General features: G+C 26.0%; 1 protein-coding gene across 1 annotated transcript in view; it reads left to right on the top strand.

The window, feature by feature from the left end:
* LOC123294197 (steroid receptor seven-up, isoforms B/C) overlaps positions 1 to 24,453 on the top strand; it is a 112,372-nt gene extending 87,919 nt beyond the window's left edge. Inside the window, exon 5 of the mRNA XM_044875307.1 lies at positions 23,407 to 24,453. Coding sequence (XP_044731242.1) covers positions 23,407 to 23,681 — 275 coding nt within the window. The 3' untranslated portion in view covers positions 23,682 to 24,453. The remainder of the gene's footprint in view (positions 1 to 23,406) is intronic.
* Positions 24,454 to 26,919: the final 2,466 nt, after the last annotated feature.

Here is a 26,919-nt window from a genome sequence, read left to right as displayed (position 1 = left end):
TTCTAGCACACCAACCCCAAGGTCACATTCACCCCCCTCCCCCACAAGTACATGGTTGGTTGCTTGGTTTATGCATTTTACTGATATGTATGCAAATTACGAATGACTTTTAAAATATCGTAAGTTAGTTAATTGCTTTGGTAGCAGCTTCTTGTATTATGTAAGTTATGATGGTAGCGGAGCGTAGCTTGCTTGAGCTTTGTTATTACAGTTATTATAAAAGCTCAAGCTTCTTACTAAATTTGTATTTAATTACCCGGTAAATTTATTCTAATTTATTTATTAAAATTTATTAATTTATATTTTTTTTAAATTGAAATTTAATTTTACTTTACACTTTGATATATTAAGGCGTTATTTTTTTATCTGTGAAATTATTTTGCTTCAAAAAAATTTTTAACAATATTTGATAGTTTTCACGAAAATTATGGCTAAGTCTACCAAATTTGTGACGTTTTAGTAATGATTGGACTGAGATGGAATTAATTTTTGACTGTTAACATCTGGAACAGGATAATTTTTCTGCCACGATAACTGCCACACCAAATTTTCTTGAAAATAGATAAAATTTGCAATATGGTCTCTTAAAAATTAATTTCCATATAAGTGTAAATTTATAATGGGTGAAAGGAAAATAGTTCCGACCGGGTGACCCATAGCACCTCTCTTTCTGTTTTTGGATCTAAACCAACTCACTTTTAAATTTCTACGTTGTATGACATGTACAGATTTGTTTTTAACAGCCGAATTTAATCCAATTAAAACTTTACTTATAGCGGAAGCGCTGTCCACATTAACCATGTAAAAAATTAGTAGAAAAAGTAAATAATTATAATTGAAAAAGGGACAGACAATGTAGAGTTTTCTTAAAACTGTGTCATATTTGACACTTGATTGTTGTTACGCGTCACATGTGTGGAAAAATCAATGCACCTCATCCCAAAAAAACCACAAAAATATGTTAAGCGAGGGTTATGTAGTGAGTTGAGGGTTGTTGATGCACTATAACGATAAAAGCCACACGATCATAGTGAATGTGGTTTTTTGGTTTTGTAGTTCTAAGCGGAAAACATAACGCATACAGTTATAGAGTGGAGTGGAGAGAGTATGGAGCATCATCACTGCTGCTTGATAGAAAAGGGGGAACTTGAGCTATGTACATGTACAGATGAGATATTATTCTATTTTAAAAAAGAGGGTTAAGATCACTGGGTTAGAATATACAGAGTGGACATCTAACATCAAATTATATTTGTAAAGATTTGGTGACTAAAACTTTATGAATTTGACATTTGCATTTTGCACTTTGGATAATTATCGCTTACAAAATGTAAGGAAGTTTAATTACCCATTATACAATTCGGTAAAAACACAAAACTTTCATGCTTTTTTCCTTTTTTTTTTCAATCGTTTCAGAAAATTGTTACAAAATCGAAAAATTTTATTTCTATAATTTGGATAAAAACCAGTTTATTAAAATTTAATTTAAGAATTTCGGAGTTTTAGTTTTTGAGCTTTATTTTATAATAGTTAGTGATTGATGGTGCCACTCTATACATAGATAATATTATATTACAAATATGTAGTTATGTTTTGAATGAATGTCGTCTATTTTGCGTATTTAATATCATATCAGTCCATGTTGTTTGTACCATGGACCATGGTGTTGTATTGTAAAATGATTCAAGACCATATAAATGTTATATTGTGGTAGACCACCAAATATACCAATACTACCCTATTCACTCTTATGATTATTACAAGGGTGGTGGTAGGGTAAGTAAGGGTGCAATATGATTATATACATTTGTTATGTTGTTTGTATGAAAAGAAGATGACACTTTGTTGTTAAAAAAGAACTTTATTATTATTATTATTATTATTTGTAATAATTGAATCTGAATCTGTATGAAAAGAAAATTAAATAAATATAGAAAGATATCAAATGACAATACATCATATGGCAGTAACTATACCTAGTGAAGGGGTGGGGGTGGGAGCATGCTATCTATATGAATACATATATTTATTTACAAATGATGACGTTTTGGGTTAGACAAAAGTTTAGAGGGTTTAATTAGAGTCTTGTCTAGTGAGTTACTATTTACTACATGTATGTGGTTTAAAAAATCAATAAAATTTATTTAATTTAAGTACAAATGTTATATTTTTTAAATACCACGATACTCAAAATAAAATTAAAAAAATGTAATAAAAAGTTAAAAATAAACTGAAAAGAAAAAAATTATTCCAGCAGTTTACATAGCGACTTTAAGAGTCGCTTTAATTTAATAATCTCTTACAAATTAATTTCCACGAAATTGAAAAATACTTAAATTATAGAAAATATTTGTACCAGGTTACGGTAACTTCGGGACTGGACCTTTTTTATTTAGAATGAAGGACAATTTGGTACAAAAACAAAAATTGTCTTATTTTAAGATAATTGTATTTATTTTCACTTAGTCTGAATTGATTGGGACTAATTATCTACTTGACTAATTAACTAATGAGTCAGTGAGAGATTTTGAATGTAAATTAAAAATTATAATTGGTTTTTTTATGGACCAAGTTTTTTTGATTAATAAAATAAATTTTATTAAATTAAATTAATTTTATTCTACAATATAAAAATAAGTCGGGTTTTCCTTCCTGACGCTATAACTCCAGAACGCACGAACCGATTTCCACGGTTTTGCATTCGTTGGAAAGGTCTCGGGCTCCGTAAGAAATTTATAGCAAAGAAAATTCAGGAAAAATTTCAACAGAAAAGCGGAAGAGTCTTTTTTCACATACAGCGCCATATTAATGGTGGAAACGCAAATAAATAATGCATTATATTAGATGTTACTATGTACTAGGTATTTATTTGCGCTCCCACCATATTTATATAGAATTATGAAAAGGAAGGTATTTGAATAGGATTGAGGTATTATTTATGATTATTCAAGAGATAGTAGTAAAGTTTGAGTTCAGCGGGCGAGCTAAGCAGAATACGGGCTTACGGGTTGCCTTAGCGGATGGACTGAGCATAGTATAGCTATTTATGAATTTGATCTGCAGATTAGTTAAAATTAATAATCGCTTATCAATAGTTACAATTAAATGAATTGTAAGTGAAACTAGGTTCCACGAGTCATCTAGAGGTATCGATATCGAATTCAATATTCATAGTTAAGACAGAACAACGTCTGTCGAGTCAGCTAGTTATTTTATATATTTTTTGGCTTTGAAATCAATAATTTTTAAATTTATTTCATATTTTATGATTTACTACACCATTTAATGAGTCCACCGCACAGATAAGACTTCTGATTTGTAACTTTGAATGAATTACCAACAAAACCACATAAAACAAATCAGTCAGTTTGTTCAAATAACCACACTATGTTTTTTTGTAACCACAAAAATGCCACTTAAATACTTCTGTTATAAGTTTGTAAAGTTAATGATGTAATGGAAGTCTTAAGCTATGTTCACACTTAACCACTTTACTGAAGATTAAAGTGGTTCGGCTCTTTCATTTTAAAATTGTGCTTTTTAACACAAGTACCTTATAGAAAAACTCTGAATAATGTTAATTCTATACAAATTAATTGGTGAATGACTTTCAAAAAGTTTTCATCATCAAGAAAATTTATTACAGATTCTGTTTATGCAAAAAAATACATAACCATGCGGCGCTTTCCAAAAATAAAACTTTGGTTTTTGACAATTTTACGATATTTTTAGAGCATTTTAATACATTTACAAGTCATAAAAAAGACATGATTAACTTGGTTAGTGTGAACATGGCTTTACTTTAATGTTCGGTTCAAGACATTAAATCTATTTTATTTTTTTTTAAATTTATTATTTTAAGATTTTTGTATTATTTTTTCGGGGTTACAAATATTTTTATTTTATATTTTTGTACTAAATTACATTTTTGGAATTGTTTTTATCCATTCAAATACATCATTCTTTACTTCCATTATTCATTTAATATCACTTTGAAATCATATATATTAGAAAATTCAATTATACTAGCTCGAAGGAATAAGGAAGATAAAGGTAAAGCAGAAAAAAACTTGCTAGAGTAATATAATATATAAGACGGAATCTAAATTCCGTGATAACATTTTATCAGAAGGTAAAACAGACCTCATAACTTTTATAAAATATATTGTCTATTAAAAATAGAATTTATAACTTATCAAAGAGTGTAGGAGGGACACCCTATCCTGTTGTTAGAATATAAGAGATAGAGAAAATTCATTGTACAATTTATTTTGTACTAAATCACATGTGTGGGTGCTTGATGTGGGGGGTGTTCGTAAGGGATGAGTTGGGATGTGAGCTTGTTAAAGACAATGCAGCTTCAACAAGCATGAGGTGTTTTAAATCTTTGATAACAACGCACAGTACCTCCTACATTATGTACCATTCAATTTAACAGCGATCACATGAATAAACTCTATTCGATCGGGAATGTTCGATTATATTCGGCTTTTTTTTTATTAAAAAACTTTTCATATATGTATTCGTTCATTGATTCAAAAATTTACACGATGTGAAAATTTAAAGTTTATTTAGGTCATACCTTTTTGGAAAATTATTCGGATCCAGCGTAAAAGTTACAATTTCAAATTACCCAGATAATAGTTTTTTCGGATAAAAAGCTATGAGTACAATCTTAACATGGTTTTAAGTTTAAATCTTATAAAACATGAATTTGGTCAAAAATGGTTTAAACATAAAATAAACAGGATAAAATACTACTCAGATGATTTGTGTACAACTAAGGTAGTCAGTCGATGCTAGTGATTTATTTCAGGTCAGCCTCTTTTACATAACACTGACATTAGGCCCATACAGCCATTGAATACTACTTTCATGCTCTTAACTTTAACTTTGTTTAAATGCTAGTGGAAAAGCTTTTATTTGCCAACGTTTCGAGCTCAAATGGGTCTTTTTCAAGGCTCTAAAACACAATTTTTAATCGCAAGATTTTTCATCCGGTCTAAAATACCAATCAAATACTACAAATTTGACTGGGCGTGATAACCTTTTTTCACATTCATTATAAGGTTTTTTGACCAACTAACCGTAATTTAAAACAAACGCCTATAATGGAAGTAGGTTTTTTTTAAATTTAGCACAAACATAAAACTAATAATAAAAATAATATCTATCTAATGATGATGAAATAAAAATATTTTGATTCTTTCTTAAAGGGCGTTAATTTGTTGGATGAAATTTAAATTTAAAATATTTAAATGTTAATAAATTTAATAATAATTTATTGTGTTCAAATATTTATGAACACAAGTCAAGTCATAAATTTTATTTAAAAAATAAATAAAACTTACAACACAACAAACACCAGTCAAATACAAATATAGTCAATTAGTCAAATGGTGACTATATACTATATATAGTGAGTTAGTGACTAGAAGTAGCAGAAACCACTGAAAAAATAGTGATATATCTTTGTTAAACGTCTATTTTTTAACTTCCTGTTAGCAAATTATTGTTTTCATCACGAAAAAACGGTATCGAAAATTATATGAAATCATTTTGTTGTGACAATGTTCAGTTTTGTTGGAAAACTAAAAGGTTTTTATTGGATTCAGCTTGCCATGAATTTTGAGAATATTTTGAAAATAATTTCCAATCTGTCAATTTATTTATTTTTTTTCCAAAAATGAGTTGTGAGTTATCAGAAGAAGTTAAATATAATAGAAATAAAGTAAGCGCTACATTTTTAATACACGAAGATACACGATAGGAACATAGTTCCAACCGGGTGTCCCAAACCCGACCGACCATAAAGTGATTGATGTAAAGTGTCTAAATGTGATATTCACCACAATGTGTTCAGTTTTGTTATTCAATTATTCGTTATAATAAAAATTATTAGGATAAAAAACATTTAAGACAAGCACAACCACACAATACCAGAATGATTTACAAAAGATTTACAGCATTCTTACATCAACAGCATCTACCCTGCATTACCACCGTGGATAATGTAATATATTACTTACTTATCAACCACCAAAAACCTTCAACCAAAGCAAAAAGCAAAATCTAATAAAAAAAATAAACATATTCTTAATAAAATATAAAAACAGATATTTTACACATAAATCTATTTACTGCGAAATTACATTTGACGGCCAATCATTTAATTTATTTACCGGGTGTTTAAAAAGTAACACAACTCTTTTAGTTATTCTTCATCTATACAGCTTAAGTTATTCATTGTAAGATGTAGTAAAAACCGTGATGAAAGGTTTTAAAACTAACGAAAATTATATATATTGTACTATAAAATCGCTACATAGTTTTAGAAATGTTTGGGATTATTCTAAGGTTTGAGATATTTTCGTTTTTCTTGGATCGATTTGGCTGAAAATAGGAATAATCGAGAATTTAAAGCTAGGTAATCTTAAAAACAAATTGTAAAATCAGAAAAGCGAATTAGGAATCTGGGAAACAGCTCCAACGATTTTCATGAAAATTAATTTGCAGGCTGTTTTTGAGACGAAAAATCAATCTAGTTAGGTTTAATTTTTTTTCAGGAAAAACCAAAAAAATCTGGTTAGGTTGATGACTTTTTAAATACCTTGTTTTTATATAAACATATAAATTATGAATTCTAGGCAGTACAACATGAGCAGTAGATACCTACTTGTTCAATTCAGTTAAGAAGCACCAGAAAAAGGAAAAAATGGTAAAAAAATAAAACACTACTTAAATATTCACCCTCCAAAACTTTCATTTTCACTCTGGATGAGATGCGAAGTGATCAGATATATATTTATCTGTATCTGGGTAAGAGATATTTATTTTTGGTGTGTGTGATAAAACACCTACTTCTTGTGTGTTTTTTTTAAAAGACGTTTTATTGTGATTTATATCCATGGGTGGTGATACTGATGGGGTAGTGGACAGCCATGTCAAAAGGTCATCTTAACACCACGGAATCTAAATCAAAAGCACTTAGCAAAATAACTTATGTAACTTCACATCACTTGAAGACACATGACTACACTTCAATTCTTTTTTTTTATATTTGAAGTGAATGAATTATTTGTAAAAAAATAAATTTATTCACATTATATTTTTATTTTGAGCACCTTATAAATTATAGAAAATTTGTCATTTGTCGAGGGACTATGGACGAGCGGTTTTTCGGAACTTAATCGCCTAGACTTCTTCGAGCATGATATGTTTGGGGCAGATAAAATTTTTTAATTTTTAATGTCGAAATTTTCTCAGAAACTTGCACTCGTTAATAAAGTTACACGTATCTTTCGTGTAACGACGGCTGTGCTTCGGTTAAAATCGAATGGTTCTATATATCTGTGCACATTTCTTATTTTAAATTATTAAAATTTAAAATAATTTGATTAAATTACAAGAAATAAAAAAAGTAATTTAAATAAATAAATAAATAAATAAATGGTATAAAAGTGATAAATGAATATAAATTTAAAAGATATAAAATAAAAAATTAATAATAAAAAATTATTAGTTATTTTTGATTTGTGTTAAATTAAATAAATTTATTTTATTTTTAAAAGCTATTCATAAAAATTTTAAAAATTAAAATGCATTCAAATTCTGAAATAATAAATTCATTTGATTTTCATTCTTAAAACAGTGATACTCAAACAGTTTTAAGATTTTTAAAATAAGTAATAATAGTTACATTTCCTTGGGACGAAAACTCGGTAAAATTAAAATTGCACAATATGCGAATCTAAAAATGGTCCGTCTTGTGATCACGATAAACCAAAAACGAAAAGCGATATCAAGCTAAAATTTACATGCTCAGGAAGTAAAAATAAAGTTTTATTTCATATATCAGTAGCATAATTGAGTCTTGGTTCCAAAGGACTCATTTTGTGATCCGTTTGTGATAGAACAAAAATTTAAACGTAAGAAATGCTTCTTATTCAAAAATAAACAACTTTTGGTTGAAACATTTCTTCGTAAACATCACTGTTTACCCGCGAGGGTGCTAATTAGTACAAAATTTTGTTGCTCATTTTCTCCAAAACTATAAAAGCTAGGCACATAAAAATTTGTTGTTAATTACTGTTAGCCACGGGTTACGGTACTTACGGGAGGAGAATTCTGGACGAGTCGAGCCAGTTATTTTTATTGATTGATTGTTTGATGGCCACTGATTTGTATCATTCACACTTAACAACGAACGTAAAGTATTATATAAAAAAAATTAAAATATATTTATAAATACAATTTAAAAACATTTCATTAATGGATTCAAATAAATAAAAACATAAAAAACATTAAAATAATAAAAATTAATGACATGATGGACCTGACTAGATCTCACTAGATCTGATCATTTGAATTTTAAACAACAAACTTATAATAATAAAATTTTACTAAAATCATTCATTATTAATTAAATTTTAAAAAAAGTGTTGAGTTGAGATGTTAAAAATCTTAAAACTTCAATAATAATTAATAAAAACATACATATTAAAACCAAAAACCCACACACATAAAATATTTTAAAGTGGTCAATCATTAATAACTAATTAATTATATCTTATTTAACAAATATTTTAAATTTTAAATATATTTATTTAAAATTTAAAATCATAAATCACATTTTAATTTTTATGTTTTAATTATTTTTTATTTATAAAAAGAATTTTTGTTGCATTCTCTATACTTGCGGATGTTCCCAAAATAAATGAGAGTATGAAAATATTGCTGACTTTTGTTTCAAGTTTTGAGGGTGGATTCTGATAGAACTTGGGAAAATTAGACGAAAATTATAAGTAAAATTTTTCAAAACATATCATAGTTTTAAAATATCGATGCCTAAAGATTTAGCGAAACTACACACTATGCATATTGTGTTGATACGATGTATAAAATTTTCTTCTAGAGCTTTTTTTTTGTAGAAGTAATTTTGCATTTAGGTCACTCCTTCCACTACGATAAAACACATTCTCTGTTTAAGCAGTGTTTTATTAGATGAATTTGATTTTGAGGAATGTAGTTTTTATTAATTGATTATAATAAGAGTAGGATAATTATCTCGTAAATTAGGCCTCAGATCAAAATTTGGTAAAGAACATTTTCTTCTTTTTTTTTCTCAGCTTATTCAGAAAGCGAAAGGTCTGCAGTCAATTAAGGAATACTCTGTATATAGTTTTATTGATTATATGTACATAGTTTTTGAGTAAATTGAGTAAATGTTTCAATTCGATATGAATTAAAATATCATTAACATAAATAATTAGAACAGAAAACAACTGAGAAGTGTGTTTTCTACAAACAACAAACTACACACTTGTTACATCTAGAAAGCTTTCTAGAATCGATACAAAAAAGCCTGTACTGATAATCTTCTGTTTTCTAAATTTTAATTCATATTTGATATGTTTTCACAGTAAAATGACTTTTAATAATTTTTTTTGTCATCTCTCGACACACGATTATGTAAATATTTCTTTTACTCATACAACACCGTAAAGAAGGTAAACGGAAAAAAGAGAAAAGCTGTTGAGAGCTTTAAAATTAACTTATGTGTGTAGAAAAAAGGGTTACCACTTTTATTTAGAATGTTTGAAGGGTGTTTATTTTCAATTTAATCATAAACAAATCTTTTTTTTTATTTTAATATTCTGCTTGTATTTTTTTTATAAGCTTAATCTTAACCTTCATCTAAATATCTATTTAAAAAAAAAAAAACATGGAATGTAGGAGCTGCGTAAGCTAAATAAAGTATCACTTTTAAGAAAGGCAAAATTATTTATCAATTGGTGATGTTTGAGGCTCAAAATTTGTTAATAGGTAGACTTTTACTACGAGAATATGTGGTTAAAATTTCAGCTTAGCTATTCATCATGCAAAGTTTTAAGACATTTTATTTATTTATTTATTTATTTTATTATTAGTGACATATTTTGAAAATTTTTTATAATTTTCTTTTGGAAAAAATGAAAACAAATTTTTAAAAATACGTTTAACAGAAAGTATGTTCTATTTTCTTTTAATAGAAAATGTTATATCGTCAAGTTATAACATAATTCATCATCAAATCTAATAGCATGTTTTCCTTGAAAATGAAATTCGCATAAAAAGTATCATCATAACAGTTTTCTATATAATTCTAGGTGGAAAAGTGAACATTTCTCATTAGAAAAAGGGTTCAAAGATGAATAAATTACAAAAGGTTTTTTAAATAAAATTCAATTGTTTTTATATTTTAAATGATACCTAAAATAAAATTACTTTTATACGACACGCTTCTAGGTAGAATTCCTGTCTTTTTTAATCTGTTTTTCTAGGTAAAAGGGTAATTTTTATTTAAAGCTGGGTCATAATCTGTTGCTAACCTAAGTCTGCCGTAGTAGTTGGTGAAATATTATTAATACCTACAATTTAATAAAAACTATGGCATTAAGAAAAAATTACTTTTTGTATAAAATATTTTGTTTAGTTTCATGAAAATGTTTTTTTTTTAAACTTGTCCGTTTTGAGTTTTACTTTTGAAATATCTCGGTGTGGCAGCTCAATTTTTGACCAAAATATCTGTCATACCAGTAAAAAATAAAAAAATCCAATTTTTTCAATCCACCAAAGCCATATTTTTTCAAATATTATTAAATTACAATTCAAAATTGATTTGAGACATTAACACGGGGTCGATGTTAAAGATGACCTGCTGTGTTATTACTTTTTAAAGTATGTTAAAGCACGTGGAGCTAACCCAACTAACTGATTTAAGTCTATAAGATTAGAGTTAATAAGTAGACTTACAACTTTAAGTAGTATTTTGTTGAGATTCAATTAATTCAATTAGAAATGTTTTTTTTTTATAGTTATTTTATTTATTAAAAAAAAGGTATTATGGGCACGGCACGGTACGTCTGCCATAGCCAAGAGTTTACAATAAACATTCTATTAACTGTTAATAATAAAACACCCGAAAACAGGCTTTTATAACAAAAATATTATTAATGTTTATAGGTGTAGGTACACTGTGAATCATCAAAATTGAATCTACTTGAATGAAAAATATCTTATACTAGCTTGACACGTGCATTTAAATTTACAAATTTTAATAAAATTCAAAGCTTGGTTCTTTAAACATACAAAGCCAAAAATTGATTTCCCATTCCTATACGAGATGTCTCAAAATACAAATCAAAGGGTTTTAAATGTGGTTATAGATTGAAATTGAAAAGAATTTTAAATTTCATAAATATAATCGGTGTCAATTAATTATAGCTTTAAGTGTACATGTTTGATATTAAGAGCATAAAAACTTTATGGATCCATGTGCATTCAGCAGCAGGTCTATTAGATGTTTTAGATCCATAAGATCTGGTTGTTGTTGTTGACAAATATGTATTTGTTAACAATAATAATAATAATAAAAATAAATATTATATTAAAAATATTTATTATTTAAAAATGGTTTGATTTTGAACACAAATAAAAAAACTAATAAAATAATAATAATTTATAGGATGATTATTAAATAACTACTCATTTAAACTTAGTCTGATAAAGTAAACATTGAATAAGTAACAAAGATCTTCATGTAGTTGACTCAACCACATATAGACTAGTCATAACAGGTATGTGTTCGATATAACCAAATCCTATATTTAAAACAAACGTAAAGATTCGTTTATTTAATTTGTCTTCTTGCTTTACTTACACGATTTAATACTTAAACTAAATACAATTTTATTTGCCATCAATAAAATACATGACTTGAAATAAATGAATAGAAAGTTTACTTATTATTTAAAAATAAACTGGTAGTGATCGAATAACCTTACATACAATATAAATACAATAAATACACCTAAATATAAAAATTATAATATTTTAACATATTCATAAATTATGTAAATTTAATAAATTTATCAATTTACTGCAGGTTTTAAGTACAATCAAGTCACTATTATTAAAATACATAAATCATAAAACAGGTACTGTCTTCTGTCTGTCTGTACCTTTGTACACGGGGGAAGTCACAACTATTTAGGTATTCGGAAGTATTCATTTGTAGGGCAATCAAATTTGTTTAAAAAAAACCTGATTAGGTTTATTAATAAGTAATATTAATTAATTTGTGACATACTTATTACTTTTTTTTGTATAAAAATATTTTTAATTTATTTATTGAAGATGATTCTATTTTATTTTTGAGGCTTTTTCGTTTCTCTTTTGAAAAGTTTTTTTAACACTGTCTGTAACTTTAAAATTATCATTAAAAAAAACTGTTCAGTTTTGTTATAAAACTGATAAACAATTTTTTTCTTTGAGGCATTCATTCTTTGTCTAAAGTTCCAAAATATTCTGGTATCTTCGATAATATTATTACCCTATGTTTCTCAAATACTAAAATTTTCCTTGATTTTTCATCGGTTCCACCAGTTTTTTAAACAAAATGTTAATTTAAGAGTCCGTTCGTTTTGCCACCACAATGAGGAGTGTTGAGGAATGTGAAATGTAATAAAAAATGTAATTTTATTCCAAGGAATTTCATTTTTTACATTTTTTGTTATTTTGATAAAATCTAAACTTTTTGAATTTTTTACTTACTGGATGGACAGCAGAGGTCACTTTTATTTTGTAAAACGTGATTTGTAATTTAATTACAAATATTTTTATTGTCAAATAATTAGCAACAAAACACATGAAAAAGGGACAAAAATAATGGCCAAAGAGTTGGGATTGTAAACACTTTGTAAAAGAAAGTTTTCTCAGGGGCGTATCTAATCCCCTTTTGAGGGGGTTTAAGTATAAAAGTTATTCTACTATATAAAAATAAGTCGGGTTTTCCTTCCTGACGCTATAACTCCAGAACGCACGAACCGATTTCCACGGTTTTGCATTCGTTGGAAAGGTCTCGGGCTCCATGAGGTTTATAGCAAACAAAATTCACGAAAAATTTCAACAGAAAAGCGTCAAAATCTTTTTTCACATACAGCGCCATATTAATGGTGGAAACGCATATAAATAATGCATTATATTATATGTTACTATGTACTATGTATTTATTTGCGCTCCCACCATATTTATATAGAATTATGAATAGGAAGGTATTTGAATAGGATTGAGGTATTATTTATAATTATTCAAGAGATAGTAGTAAAGTTTGAGTTTAGCGGGCGAGCTAAACAGAAGACAGGCTTACGGGTTGCCTTAGCGGATGGACTGAGCATAGTATAGCTATTAATGAATTGGATCTGCAGATTAGTTAAAATTAATAATCGCTTATCAATAGTTACTTTTAAATGAATTGTAGGTGAAACGAGGTTCCACGAGTCATCTAGAGGTATCGATATCGAATTCAATATTCATAGTTAAGACAGAACAACGTCTGTCGAGTCAGCTAGTTTCTTATAAAAAATTAACAACGATTGTTTGAAGTATTTTTTTCTAAACATCCCTTTTCATCTTTGAGGACATTAGCAAAATACTTTAAAATTTCGATATATATATATTTCGAGTCACCATTCTTTTAACCAAATAAATGATTATTTGAATTTGACTTCAGACTTTGTAACCCAAAACAGGTGTGAGAATTAGATACATGCATACACCTGAGTTGATAAAAACAAGTACCTAAAGATATAAATAAATAAAATATTTATTAATAATTTATTTTTATAAAATATAAATCATAAATAATTTATATAAAATAAAGATATCTACAATAGCGACGCGATGCGACATGAACATCACAGAACATCACATCATATAAGTATTTACTGTTATAAAAGTAGGTATTTAAATACTTTTTGTAATTCTTTCACTTGTGTTGTAAAAGTATCAACTCAATGAATGAATGTAATAATAAATGTAATGGTTACATTGGATCGCATCGTATCGATAGACCATGCAATCCACAATCCATAAACCATAGTTCAGCTTAAAACGCTCGCTTGCTCGCTTCATACAGTTATTATCATGGTGAGCAACAAGAAGAAAGAAAACGAAGATTTATTTTTAAAAAAAATATGCAACATGTCGATACTTACAAACTCTCACTATGATCAATAGTGAGCTGGTAGTTTTTGGAAATTTTTATATCTATTTTAGTTTAATATCGGGGAGCTCGTCACAGTAAAACTGCATTTCCACTGATTTCGAAATTTCGCATAAAAAAAGATATTTAATGATAGGTACAATATGGATTAGGTGTGCCAGAATATTCTTTCACTTTCAGGGAAATTAATTTGTGAGAGACCATTTTATTGCAAATTTTATCTATTTTCAATAAAATTTGTTGTGGCAGCTCTAATCGTGGTAAGTAAGAGTCTGCCACACCGATGTTTAATATGTAAAGCCAATAAAATTTTACCCTAATCGCGAGATTACTTTTTTTTTTAATTTTGTTCGTTTTAAGTTCTACTTTTGAAATATCTCGATGTAACAACTCAAAACTCGCCCAAAATATCTGTCACAAAAGTACAAAATAAAAAAGTCTTGACAAATAATATTTCTGCCAGGATAGACTCTAGTCAGTGTAGTTTTACTGTCTCTGGCTCCAAGACTATAAATATTAAAGTCTTATTAGATATTTGGACTACCAGCTCACTAGTTTAACATTTTTTTTAACTCATACTTGTTATATTCGTACAAAATAAAGTATGCTGAATGTTGATGACCAAACCAAACTGAACCGTAACCGTTTGTAGCTGTATGGATCTCTAAGAGGTCATGAGGTCGAGTTCATGTACACTAAGAAGTAAGTAAGTAAAGTAAGAACGAAGTACCTACCTAGCTAAGTTAAGCTATAATATCTAAGTAAGTAACATGTTGTTTTTGTTGTTGTTGACGCTTACTTAAAGTACCTAAGTAATACTTACTTACTTTAAGTCAACTAAAAAACATGTACTTAAAACTTACTTCAAAATTCAACTAAATTATTATTAGAGAATTGCCCAAGGAAATGGAGCTGTTGATTTTGTACTGTTGGAGGAATTTTTAAAAAATTTCGTCAAATGTTCATCAATCCTACTTAATAGATGTCAAAAATGACCATCGTTAAAATTATAATTAAATATTAATGTGTCTGCAAACTCTCTAGCGATAGCAATTTCAGTCCGATTTGAATAAAATTTGGTATCAAGAAGGGTTTTAATACTTTTAAGTTCAAGCTCGTTAATGGGAAAAGTCTACCAATAAACAAGGGGTGGAGGGATGCGCAAAGTACAAAGTTACGAATTTCTACAAAATAAAAACTATTTTTATATTTTTTGATCAGTTTTAAGCAAAAAAGTACTCCTGTCTGATCTTTTTCTCTAAGCGCTTGATTTTCCAAATAAAAATTCTTAAAAAATTAAAAATGCGTTCGATTTTAAAAAAAATGTGTTATTTTTCAATCTCTGGAGGAATTCGCTTAGCTAACGCAGCTCCTGCGCTACGAATTTTTATTATTATTTATAGACTTTATGACGTGAGTTGAACTGGTCGATCATGGGACGAAGTGAGCGTACTGGACAAGTTGTTTTTTAAATAGTACGTGTAGAAATTTATAAATGAATTAATAAGGAATTATAAGTTTAATATCAAGATTAACGCTTAGAAATATCTCGAAAAGTACGTATCAGATAGAAATTTTATAAAGAACTTTTTCGTTCAGCTTAATGAGCTTAATCTTGTAGTACACTTTTTCAGAGTCAATTAAATACCACCCGGTATACATTAAGATGAGACCTAAAATACAAGGACATCAAAATATGTAACACACAGCAATGCTCATCGCTCTGACTTCTATTATTTAATGGATTATAATAGGATCTGTATGAGTGTGCTCATGTATATTAAAACATATCATCATACAGAGTGAGTCATTAGTGGATACACAATTATAAAAAGTAACAATTTTTTTTTATTTAGTGTTGATTTGTGTGATGAATTTGAACTATGAATTTTTATGATGAAACAAATTTTAAAATTTACATTTATAATTTTCTTGTTGAGTAGTTTGTAAGTGTCTTAGCAAGTTTTGGTAGTTATTGGTGTTTTTTGCACCAATATTACACGTTGTAGACGCCAACATAATTTTAAGAAAGTGATTCATAGACTATATTTAAATAGATACGTCTGTGTGATGTATATTTACATATTCACCACTCTGTATAGAACACAACCCACAATATACAATATTATAAACATTCACACATTCTAAATAGATTGTATGTGTGGTATTAATGTTTTGTATGTTATATAACAACACAAAACAAACCCTTAACAAACAACGTAAAGTTAAAAACTTATCTTTTACAATTCATTTAATTCAAAATAAAATAAAATAAAATATTATATTTAAAAAAATCATTTCAATTTGAATGAATCAGAATGTATGTTGTAGATTGTGTTGTGTAGATGAATAAAAAGGCAAGAATTATATTGCAGTGAATCCAGTGTGAATCCAATGTAAATACTGATGACAAAACCTTTTTAAAATGTCTAGTTTTGTGTTAAAAGTTAGTAGAGTAGGAGCTAAATGTGCTAAACATTTAATACTATAACTACTATTTACTATTATGTTTACAGTGTGTCAACCTACGGATAGCGGTAGCTATACTTGTAAATTTTCAGAAAAAAAGCCCTTTTTATAAAGCAATTTGTGAATCACAGTAAATATGTTAATATGTTGGTAAAGCTATAAAGTGTTTTTACAAAAAAATGATTAAAAATTATTAAGAAATTCATATTCTTGTGATTGAATCATATTTATTTAATATCGCTTGCGTGCATGATGCATAATGCATGCATGTATGCATGTATGTATGCGGTGCTTTATATTTAATAATTTTAAAATTACTTTTAATTGGTTTTATACACATTTAAAATAAATATATAAATAAAAATAAAATAATTATAATTGTTATACTTATAAATGTTTAAAAAAAAAACTAGGCCAAAATTATTAATTATTATTATTTTTAATAATTATTATTATTATTAAAAATACGAACTATATCATTCAGTCACTCATATTCGTACATGTTCGTTCATAATAAATCTACTTGCATGCGTGCACTTAAAGAATTACTATAAATAATATTTTGTAATATGTATACAGTAAAGTACCTGAATACTAATTTTCATGAAAATAGTTAGAGTCGTTTCTGTGATTGCTAATATATAGAAAGTTTTCTTAAAGTAAAAAAGTTGCTTGTTTAATATCTTGTTGGTGTTTCTATGAACATATGAATTCGTTGCTTCGATACTAAACCAATAGCTTCTTTTTTTTTTTGTTTAAGAAGAAGAAATTCTTTAAAAACTTATATAAATTAAATGGTTAGTTAGTAACAGCAACAGATCAGATGATGAATTAAATTTAATTCAAATAAAACTAAAATTAAATGCAATATATTAAAGTTTTAATTGTAACTACAACATAACTATACTTATGTAGTAGAATTTTATATTTTATTTAAAAGTATTGGGTGTCCATCCACCCACCAATGTTTATACTGTCATCATCATTAAAAAAGCTCTATATTTCTAACGAACTAGTCGCGATTTTATGAGAAAGCTCCAAATCCGCTTCACGGTGAATTATATTGGAATTAAAAATAAAGATTTTGGGCTTTAAAACAACTTTTACATAAAAAATTGTTTTCAGTCCAAACTTTGTAAAATTGTTTTTCTGTTTATAAATCATATAATATTTATTGGATAATCAAAAATGTGCAACATTTTAAAACGACCCTAAAATTCGAGGATGTGTTACCTAGGAAACTAATACTTTTTTTAATCAATTCAGCTTACTATGAATTTTGAGAATATTATGAGAATAATTAACAATTTGTCAATTTATATATTTCATTCAAAAAAATGAGTTACTGTTCTGTTTACATAAAAATTTATTTAAAATAACTAATAAATAATTAAGTTAATTTTTCAATATATTGATTATAAATATTTAATATGTTTAAAGTTCCAGCCTGTACTTAAGTAAGTATATAGTATATGTATAGTTGACAATACAATACAATACAATACAATATTTTATAAAATGTTTATTATTTATGATAATTAAGGTTAATTATTGAATAATTAAAGATGATGTTTAAGTTTAGTTATTTAACTTAACTATAAAGCTATTTATAGCACAAACATACTTACTTACTTAATACTACATTACTATGATGATGTGCTTGCTTAGTTAAAACTTTAAATTTTATTTTTAATATAAAATTATAAAACTTAATTTATTATTTCTTTCATTTAAAAAAATATTTATTTATTTATTTATTTTTAAAATAAGAACAATTATAAATTAATATACAAAAGTGATGTCAAAGACTTATTTAAGCGAGGATGTCCGTCACAGTAAAACTGCACTTACAAAGAACATTCGATCGAGCCGTTTCGAGTCGGTCGAGTTTTTTTCATTAAGATTTCTATGATGCTGGGAAGTTATTCGTGTGGACCTCAATGGTCGCAGCAGACTTCTTTAACCACAGCTTGTTCAATCTAACATTAATCAACTTATTTATATAAGGACCAATTTTAAAAAGGTGATATTAATGATCATATACATTTATTATTATATTAGAAGAATAATAAAAATAAAACAAATCAAAGAAAATATAAATTTATTTTAAATTAAATTCAATTAAATTAATGATAGAAAATTTATTTAAATTGAAAATATTATCAATCTAAAAAAAAATAACAATAGTTTAAAGTGAAAGAAAGAAATAATAGGGAGCAAAGAGGGAGCGAAGTAGGGAGTTGATGAAAAATAATTTATAAGAAAACAAGTGAAAACAAACAAGTGACTGAGTTAATTATTAAAATATCATGTATAGAAAGTGTTCATGACCCACACACATGTAACTGATATTCCCATATATTACATACTTAAAAAATTTGTACTTAATTTGCGTCTTGGCGGTTAAATAATGATGTTTACGAACAAATGTTTCAAACAAAAGTTGTTTTGTTTGAAACATTTTTTACATCTAAACGTTTGTACTATCTCTAACACAGACACACAGACAGATAGACTCCAAAATTTTGTTGGTAGCATCAATATTCTGAGGCATTTCAAACTTGGGACTTAACTTATAATACCTTGATATATATATTGCATATATATAGAGTATAAAAACACATTTGATATGAGATTCCATGCAGAAATATAAGAAAAAGTATGTCAACACCAAAGAATTAATTAATCTTTGAGTTAATTTTGCCTGTTTATGAATTCTACTTAATTTGAAACAAGCAAATTGATGAAAACTTTAAGGATAGAATTTTTACATCTTTTTACCCCAACTCACACCCTGCAATACTTTACCATTTTATCACGTTTTTTTCTATAAAATAAAAATAAAAAAAACTAAATAAAATTTTGAATAAACTAATAATAAAATAATATTAGGAATCGTATAATTTTAGCGTTTCAAATGAATTGTCTCTGTTTAAAATTCAACCCTTTTTTTTATTGACATGTAAAACTTTACATCCAACTATCCTTCTCCCCGCTGCCACTCTTATAATAATATAAAATTTTAAAATAATAATAAAAATGGTTTTAATAACTACTTAAATTAAAGTACTTTAAATCAAACAACACAACTCAATGCTTACTTGTCACTTGTCACTTGTCTTGTATGTTATTCATATTCATATGTTGTTAATATTAATATTTTAATAATTTTATTGTTTATGATTGGCGCCATCGTCATCATTTATTCAATAATAAAAACTTTACATCATATTATACATATATGCTTATTTGTTATTTTCATATAAAAATACTAGCAGTTATTCAAACGCTTCGCTAGTCAAATTAAAATTAAAAAATAACAAAGGTCGAGATAGTTTATTATTATTATAAAAATATAAATAAATCATAAAATTAATTATCTTTTATATCAACCGCTATCTATGAACCTCACTTTATTAATAGTTAATTATACAACTTAAATAATTATTATATAGCTGCCGTTTTTCTATTGAAAAAGTTTTAGTTTCCTCAAATTAGAAAAAAAAAGTGTAATAAAGAATATAGTTGCAAAAAAAAAAAAATAAAAGAACAATTATTAATGAATAAAATTAAAATTGTTTAAAAAAATGTTAATTATTAATAAATATATAAAATTGTTACATTAAAAATTAATAATAATAATTATATTGTGTATAAAATAATTAATTAAATACATTAATGTTTAATTTTAAAAATTAAGTCAAAGGTCTAAATGTGACAAGACAATAGATCATGGATCATGGATCATGGATCATGGATCATATTTATAATAATAATTACTCACTTTTATTAAAAATAATATATACTTTTATATACTTATTTATATTTAAATTCTTTTTTTAATATTTATTTATTTCAATGTCTTTTTATTTTGCATTTTATTTTTAGATTTAAATTTAAAAATATCTTGGATTTATTTTTAAAAATAGATTTTATTTTAAATTAATTTATTTTAATAAATTATTTTAACAAATTTATGTCAAAAGTATGAAATGGATGGAACTTTATGTGATGTCATAATAAATTTGACTTCTTAAATCACTTTTTAGACAGATGAAAAATTCTCAAAATGATCTTATAAAATTGAACATGTGTTTAATCAATGATTCAAACCAGCAAAAAAATTAAAGCAAATTTGAGTAAAAAATTAAGTGCTACATTTATAATATACGAAGATACGATAGGATCATAGTTCCTATGAGGTGTCCCACGACACTTCTGGTTTATTTTGTTGTGATTCATTTATAAATGTACATCAGTGTACTTTATAGGTATAGATGAATTGATTAAATCAAAATGATATTAAAATGATTAAATATAAATTATTTATTAAATATGAATATTATTTTATATTATTAATAATAAATAATAATTATTATATGGGTTCTTATATCACATCAATGTGAACACACTAAAATACTAAAATGATCGTGATGTGTGATATCACATGATATCATATCACACATCAATTTTAATTGTAACCAATTTTAAATATTATTTATTTTAATTTTAATAAAGATTTATTATTATTATTATTTATTATTTAAATTAATAATGCATCACATGGCAGCATCATCAAAACAGTGTTGTATTTTATTTATTTTATTTAAAAAAAGAAAACGAGAGATGTTGTGGGACACCTGGTTGGAACTATGTACCTATCGTATCTTCGAGTATCATAAATGAACGCTTACTTTTTTACTCAAATTGGCTTTGATTTTTTTGCTGGTTTAAATGATTAATTATACAAATGTTCAATTTTGTAAAATGATTTATTTATTTTTAAAGAAGACAATAAAGTTTGTATAAGTATACATCTGTACGTATATTATTTTAAAAATAACACATTAATTAATGAATGAATTAATATACTCATATAAAAATATTTAAAATAGTTACTTAAGTCGTCACTTTAATTAATTAAAATTAAAATAATGTAACATAAATAATTATATAAATACTTATTACATAAATAGATACAAATTTAAAGAATGTTTAACTACATAAATATAATTAATACTTTTTAACTGACTTCAAATTCAAAAAACGATTCAATTCTACTCTATTTTATGTTTGTTACATCACAACTTTCGACTGGACGAACCGATTTTGATGATATTAAGTAACTTATTTGTCTTGAGTATATTTTTCGTCAAATTTAGACATAATAAGCTTGAAAATGAGAAGTGAATCGTGGAATTTGTTAAGGGAGTAATAATATATATAAAATTGGGTTAACTTGAATCCAATAATTATTTTTACTGTGTAATAAATAAGATTCTTTATCTTGTTCAGATTATAAATCATAATAGATAAGATATCTGATATCATCCATCTGATGGTTATTCTAAACAAATTATTTTTATCAATATTTACTCTTTAGTTTTATGTTCAAGTTCTTCTTCTTGTGTTATCTTTTTTAAAATTAATGAATTTAAGAAGTGATTCATTTCATTCAACATCAATGAGTGTTCTTCATTTTAAATAAAAAGGGTCTTTTATTAATAATTTATTATCATTATTTATCAACATCATATTTATTATTATATACAGGGTGTATTTTATATAAAACCTTCTTAATAATATTGTTTATAGAAAAGGTTTTCCATTAAGAGTGAATCCTAACTATAAACTTAAATTCAATAAGTTGTATATGATATATTTTTGTACGTCATAATGTTAATTAATAATTTTCTAAGTGTACACTATTCAGTTAACAATATTACGTCACAACGATATTTTAAGAACATTTGTTTCGTCGAAGGTTTTCGTTCCTCTTTTGAAAAGTTCTTTTAGAACTGTCTGTAACTTTAAAATTACCATAAAAAAAATAAAGTTCTGTTTGTCATAGAATAAATTTATTATTTGTGACACCCTGTAAACGATATTTAATAATTAATAACCATAATAATAATTTTTTAAATAAAAGTCTTTGTTGACATTTATTTAGTCTTCTAACACTAAAACTAAATCTTTTTTGTATTTATTTATCATATTTATTTATTAAGATTTATTTATTTATTTATTTTAATATTTATTATCTATTTTTATTTATTAAACTGATATACATTCATATTATATGTATATTGAATGAATAATATTTTATACCAATTATTATATAGTTCCTACAGAGTGTCACTACACATATATTATATTTTATTTAAAATTAAAATAAACTATCAACGTTTTAATTCAAGTAAATCTAATTTATTTTTCTGTGTACATGTGATGAGTGTGTTGTGTTATTATTCCAGAATGTAATTCTAAGATGAAAATTAATTAAATGATAAAAATTAATAAAGAATGTTGAGTTTAAACTACAAAATAGCGTGCGTAATACTGCGTGATCTGTGATGTCTGCGTTTAATTAAGACAAACATTTTATAATTAATTATTGTACTTAGTGTATTTATTTATATAATTGTTTTATAAAAGTTATTCTCAGTCACATCGATTACTGTTTATGTATCTATTAGACATTTATTTGTCTGTACGCTCTCTAGCGGTCGCAATTTAAGTCCGATTTGAATCAAATTTGGTATCAAGAAGGGATGAGGGAATGCGCAAAGTACAAAATTTTTCGCTAACGCAGCTCCTGCGCTACAATTTTTTGTTTGTTCTGTTAAATAACTCTTTTTTAATGAGACCACTCTGTATAAATTACAAAACAAATTGACTTAAATGCTTCGTGATAAGACTAACTTAAATTTTATTAAGATGGATGGACATACAGACAGACCTTACTCATCTTGAATGCAATCAACATTTTGATAATTATAAACGATGAAACTTATTCTTGTTTTTGTATTGATAAAGTTTTATCTGTATATCCAGTACAGAGTGTCACCCACCCCAACAAAATTAATAATGTTTTGTCTTTTTCTTTGTTACAGATGCATGCGGGTTAAGTGACGTGGCACATATCGAATCCCTACAAGAGAAGACCCAATGTGCGTTAGAAGAATACTGTCGTACACAATATCCAAATCAACCAACACGATTTGGTAAACTGTTGCTACGCTTACCATCCCTACGAACCGTTTCATCTCAAGTCATAGAACAATTATTTTTTGTCCGTTTAGTTGGTAAAACACCGATTGAAACGTTAATCCGTGACATGCTCTTATCAGGCAGTTCATTCAGTTGGCCGTACATGACCTCCATGTGACACAGTGTTTGGAGGCAATTGGCTTCCGCGTGATGAACACTTAACACCCAGACTCCAACACCCACTACCACCCTCACCACAACTTTATCCACACAAAATACAAATAATTTGGTAAATACATCCAATAATAGTGGCGCTAATAGTCCAACAATTATTGTGGACAGTAGTTTTGACATATGTCAATCTAGTGCCACTCCTCAAGTGCCACAACCACCCCACTTGCTAGGACCGCCCCCACTACCGCCATCTTTAAATGGCGGTCCAGTTTGGAATAATATTTATGATAATTGGAGACTTTATTGTTTAATTAATAAATGTTATATGTCATTAAAATGATAATGACGTCATTTTGGTTGTTAGTTTATCTGTCAATGTCCATAAATTATAAGTTCAAGCATAAATTTAGGGTTCACAGACCACATAAACAAGTCTTTTTGTGGTCTATGCTTCTTGAATCTTCTGTGCCTTAACCAAAGAACATTGTGGCCAAGATATAATTTTTCAAATTGACTGCTTCAGAAAGATCCCAAATCAAATGAAATTAAAACTTTGAGTCCATTTTCAAATAAATAGGTTTTCAATACAGTCATATTTGTAAGAACATTTAAAAGGCAAATACCAAATTTGTATATTTCGATTAAAGTCGTTACTCTTCATAAGGCATGGTTTAATTTAGAAAAAACTTGAATAAATTTGGAACTTTTAATTTATGGATGTTAGACCAAAACTAAAGGATTTCTATGAAATAAAGACTTTCTTGTGAATACTTGGGAAATATATATGAATTTTGAATAGGAAATATATTTATGAATATTAATTTAAAAAAAGACATATTTGCCATAATTTATAGATAAGAAAAGTACAATTTAGTGTGGAAAATTATAATTATTTTCTTAAAATTACTAATTTTGCAAATTCCTTTTCTTGAAATTATTCGATACATATTCTCAAAAAGGAAATTTGAATGTAAAATTTGTTAAAAAAAAAAAAATCCAATTTTTTCGGAAATTATAAAATTTCGATAAAAATACTCGATTTCCAATAAATTTTTTGACGTTATATGGCATACAAAATACAAGTATGTGGATTTTATAGATTTTAACGATAGGACCTAAAAGTATTGATTCATATGCGCAATTTCAAAATCCAGACAGTTTTACTGTGACGGGATCCAGGGCTATACCACTAATTATGGTTAATCTAGTCAAAAAGTTTTTGAATCTTTTTTTTTTTAAATTCAAATATATTTCCCCAAAAAAAAGAATCCTTAATAAAATAAATACAGGGCTATAATTACAATACCTTGAGTACAATAAAATTTTTGCCAATTTAAAAAAATAAAAAACCATTTTTTTTTTTGTTTTTTTTGTTATTATTTTTGTATGTTGTGTAAATGTGTGTACGTCCAAAAAAAATCAATATAAATAATAAATAATAATGAATGTTTGTGCACCTTTCAATATTTCATTTTATTTTCACGCGTAAAACAAGACCGTGTGCTGTTGGTTTTACACATTTTATGTTTACGGGATTACAATGTAGTCACTTTTTACACAAATTTTTTGATATAGGAGAAATGTTTAAAATTAAGGATGTACGAGCATCGCAACACTATTTGATTCAAAGTCTCAAAATTTATTTATAGGTGGACTTTTACTCAAAGAATATGTAGTTATTCTTACTTCTGGTCTTATATTGTCAAGTTATAACAAAATTCACTTTCAAAATTAAAAATTTTTTTTTATTGATCTGAAGTTACGTGATCATACATCCTTAAAATTTTCAAGTGAGTATATTTCGTTGCAATCAAAAATACACAAGCGGGTAAGAAGTTACTACACTCAATTTTACACATAAAATGAGTAAAAACTACCGCAGGTACCGTTGATTTTGTGAGTGTTCAATTCAATTAAATTCAATATACAGTTTTTTTTGTTTTAATAATAGTATTCAGATCCTTAATGCCATGTTTTATTTTTCAAATAATGTGCCATAATATTTAATTCAAATTTTAATAAATTTCTAAAATACCCAAAAAAGATAAAAGTATAAAAAAAAAACATATATTTTTATCTTATTTTGGTATTTTCATTCTAATTAATCACAATTTTTATAAATACGGTTAATAATTGTTAATAAAAATATATTTATTTATATATTCTGGCATTGTAACCACAAAGTAATGTGTTTATCCAAAATGCAAGAAAAAATAAATAAATTTTATCGTTTTATGTTACTAAACCTTTGAAATAAATTCAATACTTAATTTGAATTGAACAATTTAATAAATTAATTTAAAATCACTTAAATTGTCATCCATCAAATAGAATTTAAAATTAAAAGAACTGTATATTGTTTTAATAAACTGATGACGTAGTTTGGTGAATATTAAAAATAAATTGTTGTAAATCATGACGGAATGTAATTTAAAAAAATACATATTTAAATTCAGACAAGCCATATAAATAATTATTATTTACTTTCTTAATTAACTTGTAAAAATAAATTAATAAAAATTATTAAAAAAAATATATATATATATAAATTGTAATTAATATAAAAATTTAAAATAAACAAAAATAAATATAGAATTACGAATTTAAATAGAAATATAAAACAATTAGAAAGAAAAAATCAAAAATAAGTTTTTAGGAATCGAACGTGAAGGAATCTGAATCTATTTTACCGACATGTTGATTGTATAGAAAATTTTAGATTTTAGGGACACATCTATCAAATTAAATACAGGTATAATAATTTAATAAATGTACATTATTAATTTTAGGATTTTTATAGGAAATCAATCAATCAATTTTTCTACCCAAACTTTTGATTAGAGAATCGAATGAATGCGGTTTAAGTTCTTAAAATAAAAAGAGTCCTAGTTTCACACACTTTATGTGCGTGTCATATTTGATTGTAGTAACTTTACACATTGAAGAAGTGTGTCATATTGAATTATATTTATTTACTTCATTTCAACATATTACAAGTGAGAAGATGAGTAAAAAAACAATACAAAATGTGTAAAAAAGTTACTACACCAAAAGAAAAAAAGCTCAAAACTTATTGAAAAAAATATTTTTATAATTTTTTATTTCAAATGACAAAAAAGAAAGAGCTTTTATATAAAAACTAAAATGGTGCAATAATTAATAAAAAAACAAAACAATATATATTAGAATATTTTTTGTAAAAACAAATAAATTCTTTTAAAGAATTTTTGATTTTAATTTAT

Source organism: Chrysoperla carnea, chromosome 2 (assembly GCF_905475395.1).
Source record: "Chrysoperla carnea chromosome 2, inChrCarn1.1, whole genome shotgun sequence".
In the NCBI taxonomy this organism is placed as follows: Eukaryota; Metazoa; Arthropoda; class Insecta; order Neuroptera; family Chrysopidae; genus Chrysoperla; species Chrysoperla carnea.
Note: the sequence above shows the minus strand (reverse complement) of the source record. Positions and strands in the feature narration are given on the sequence as shown.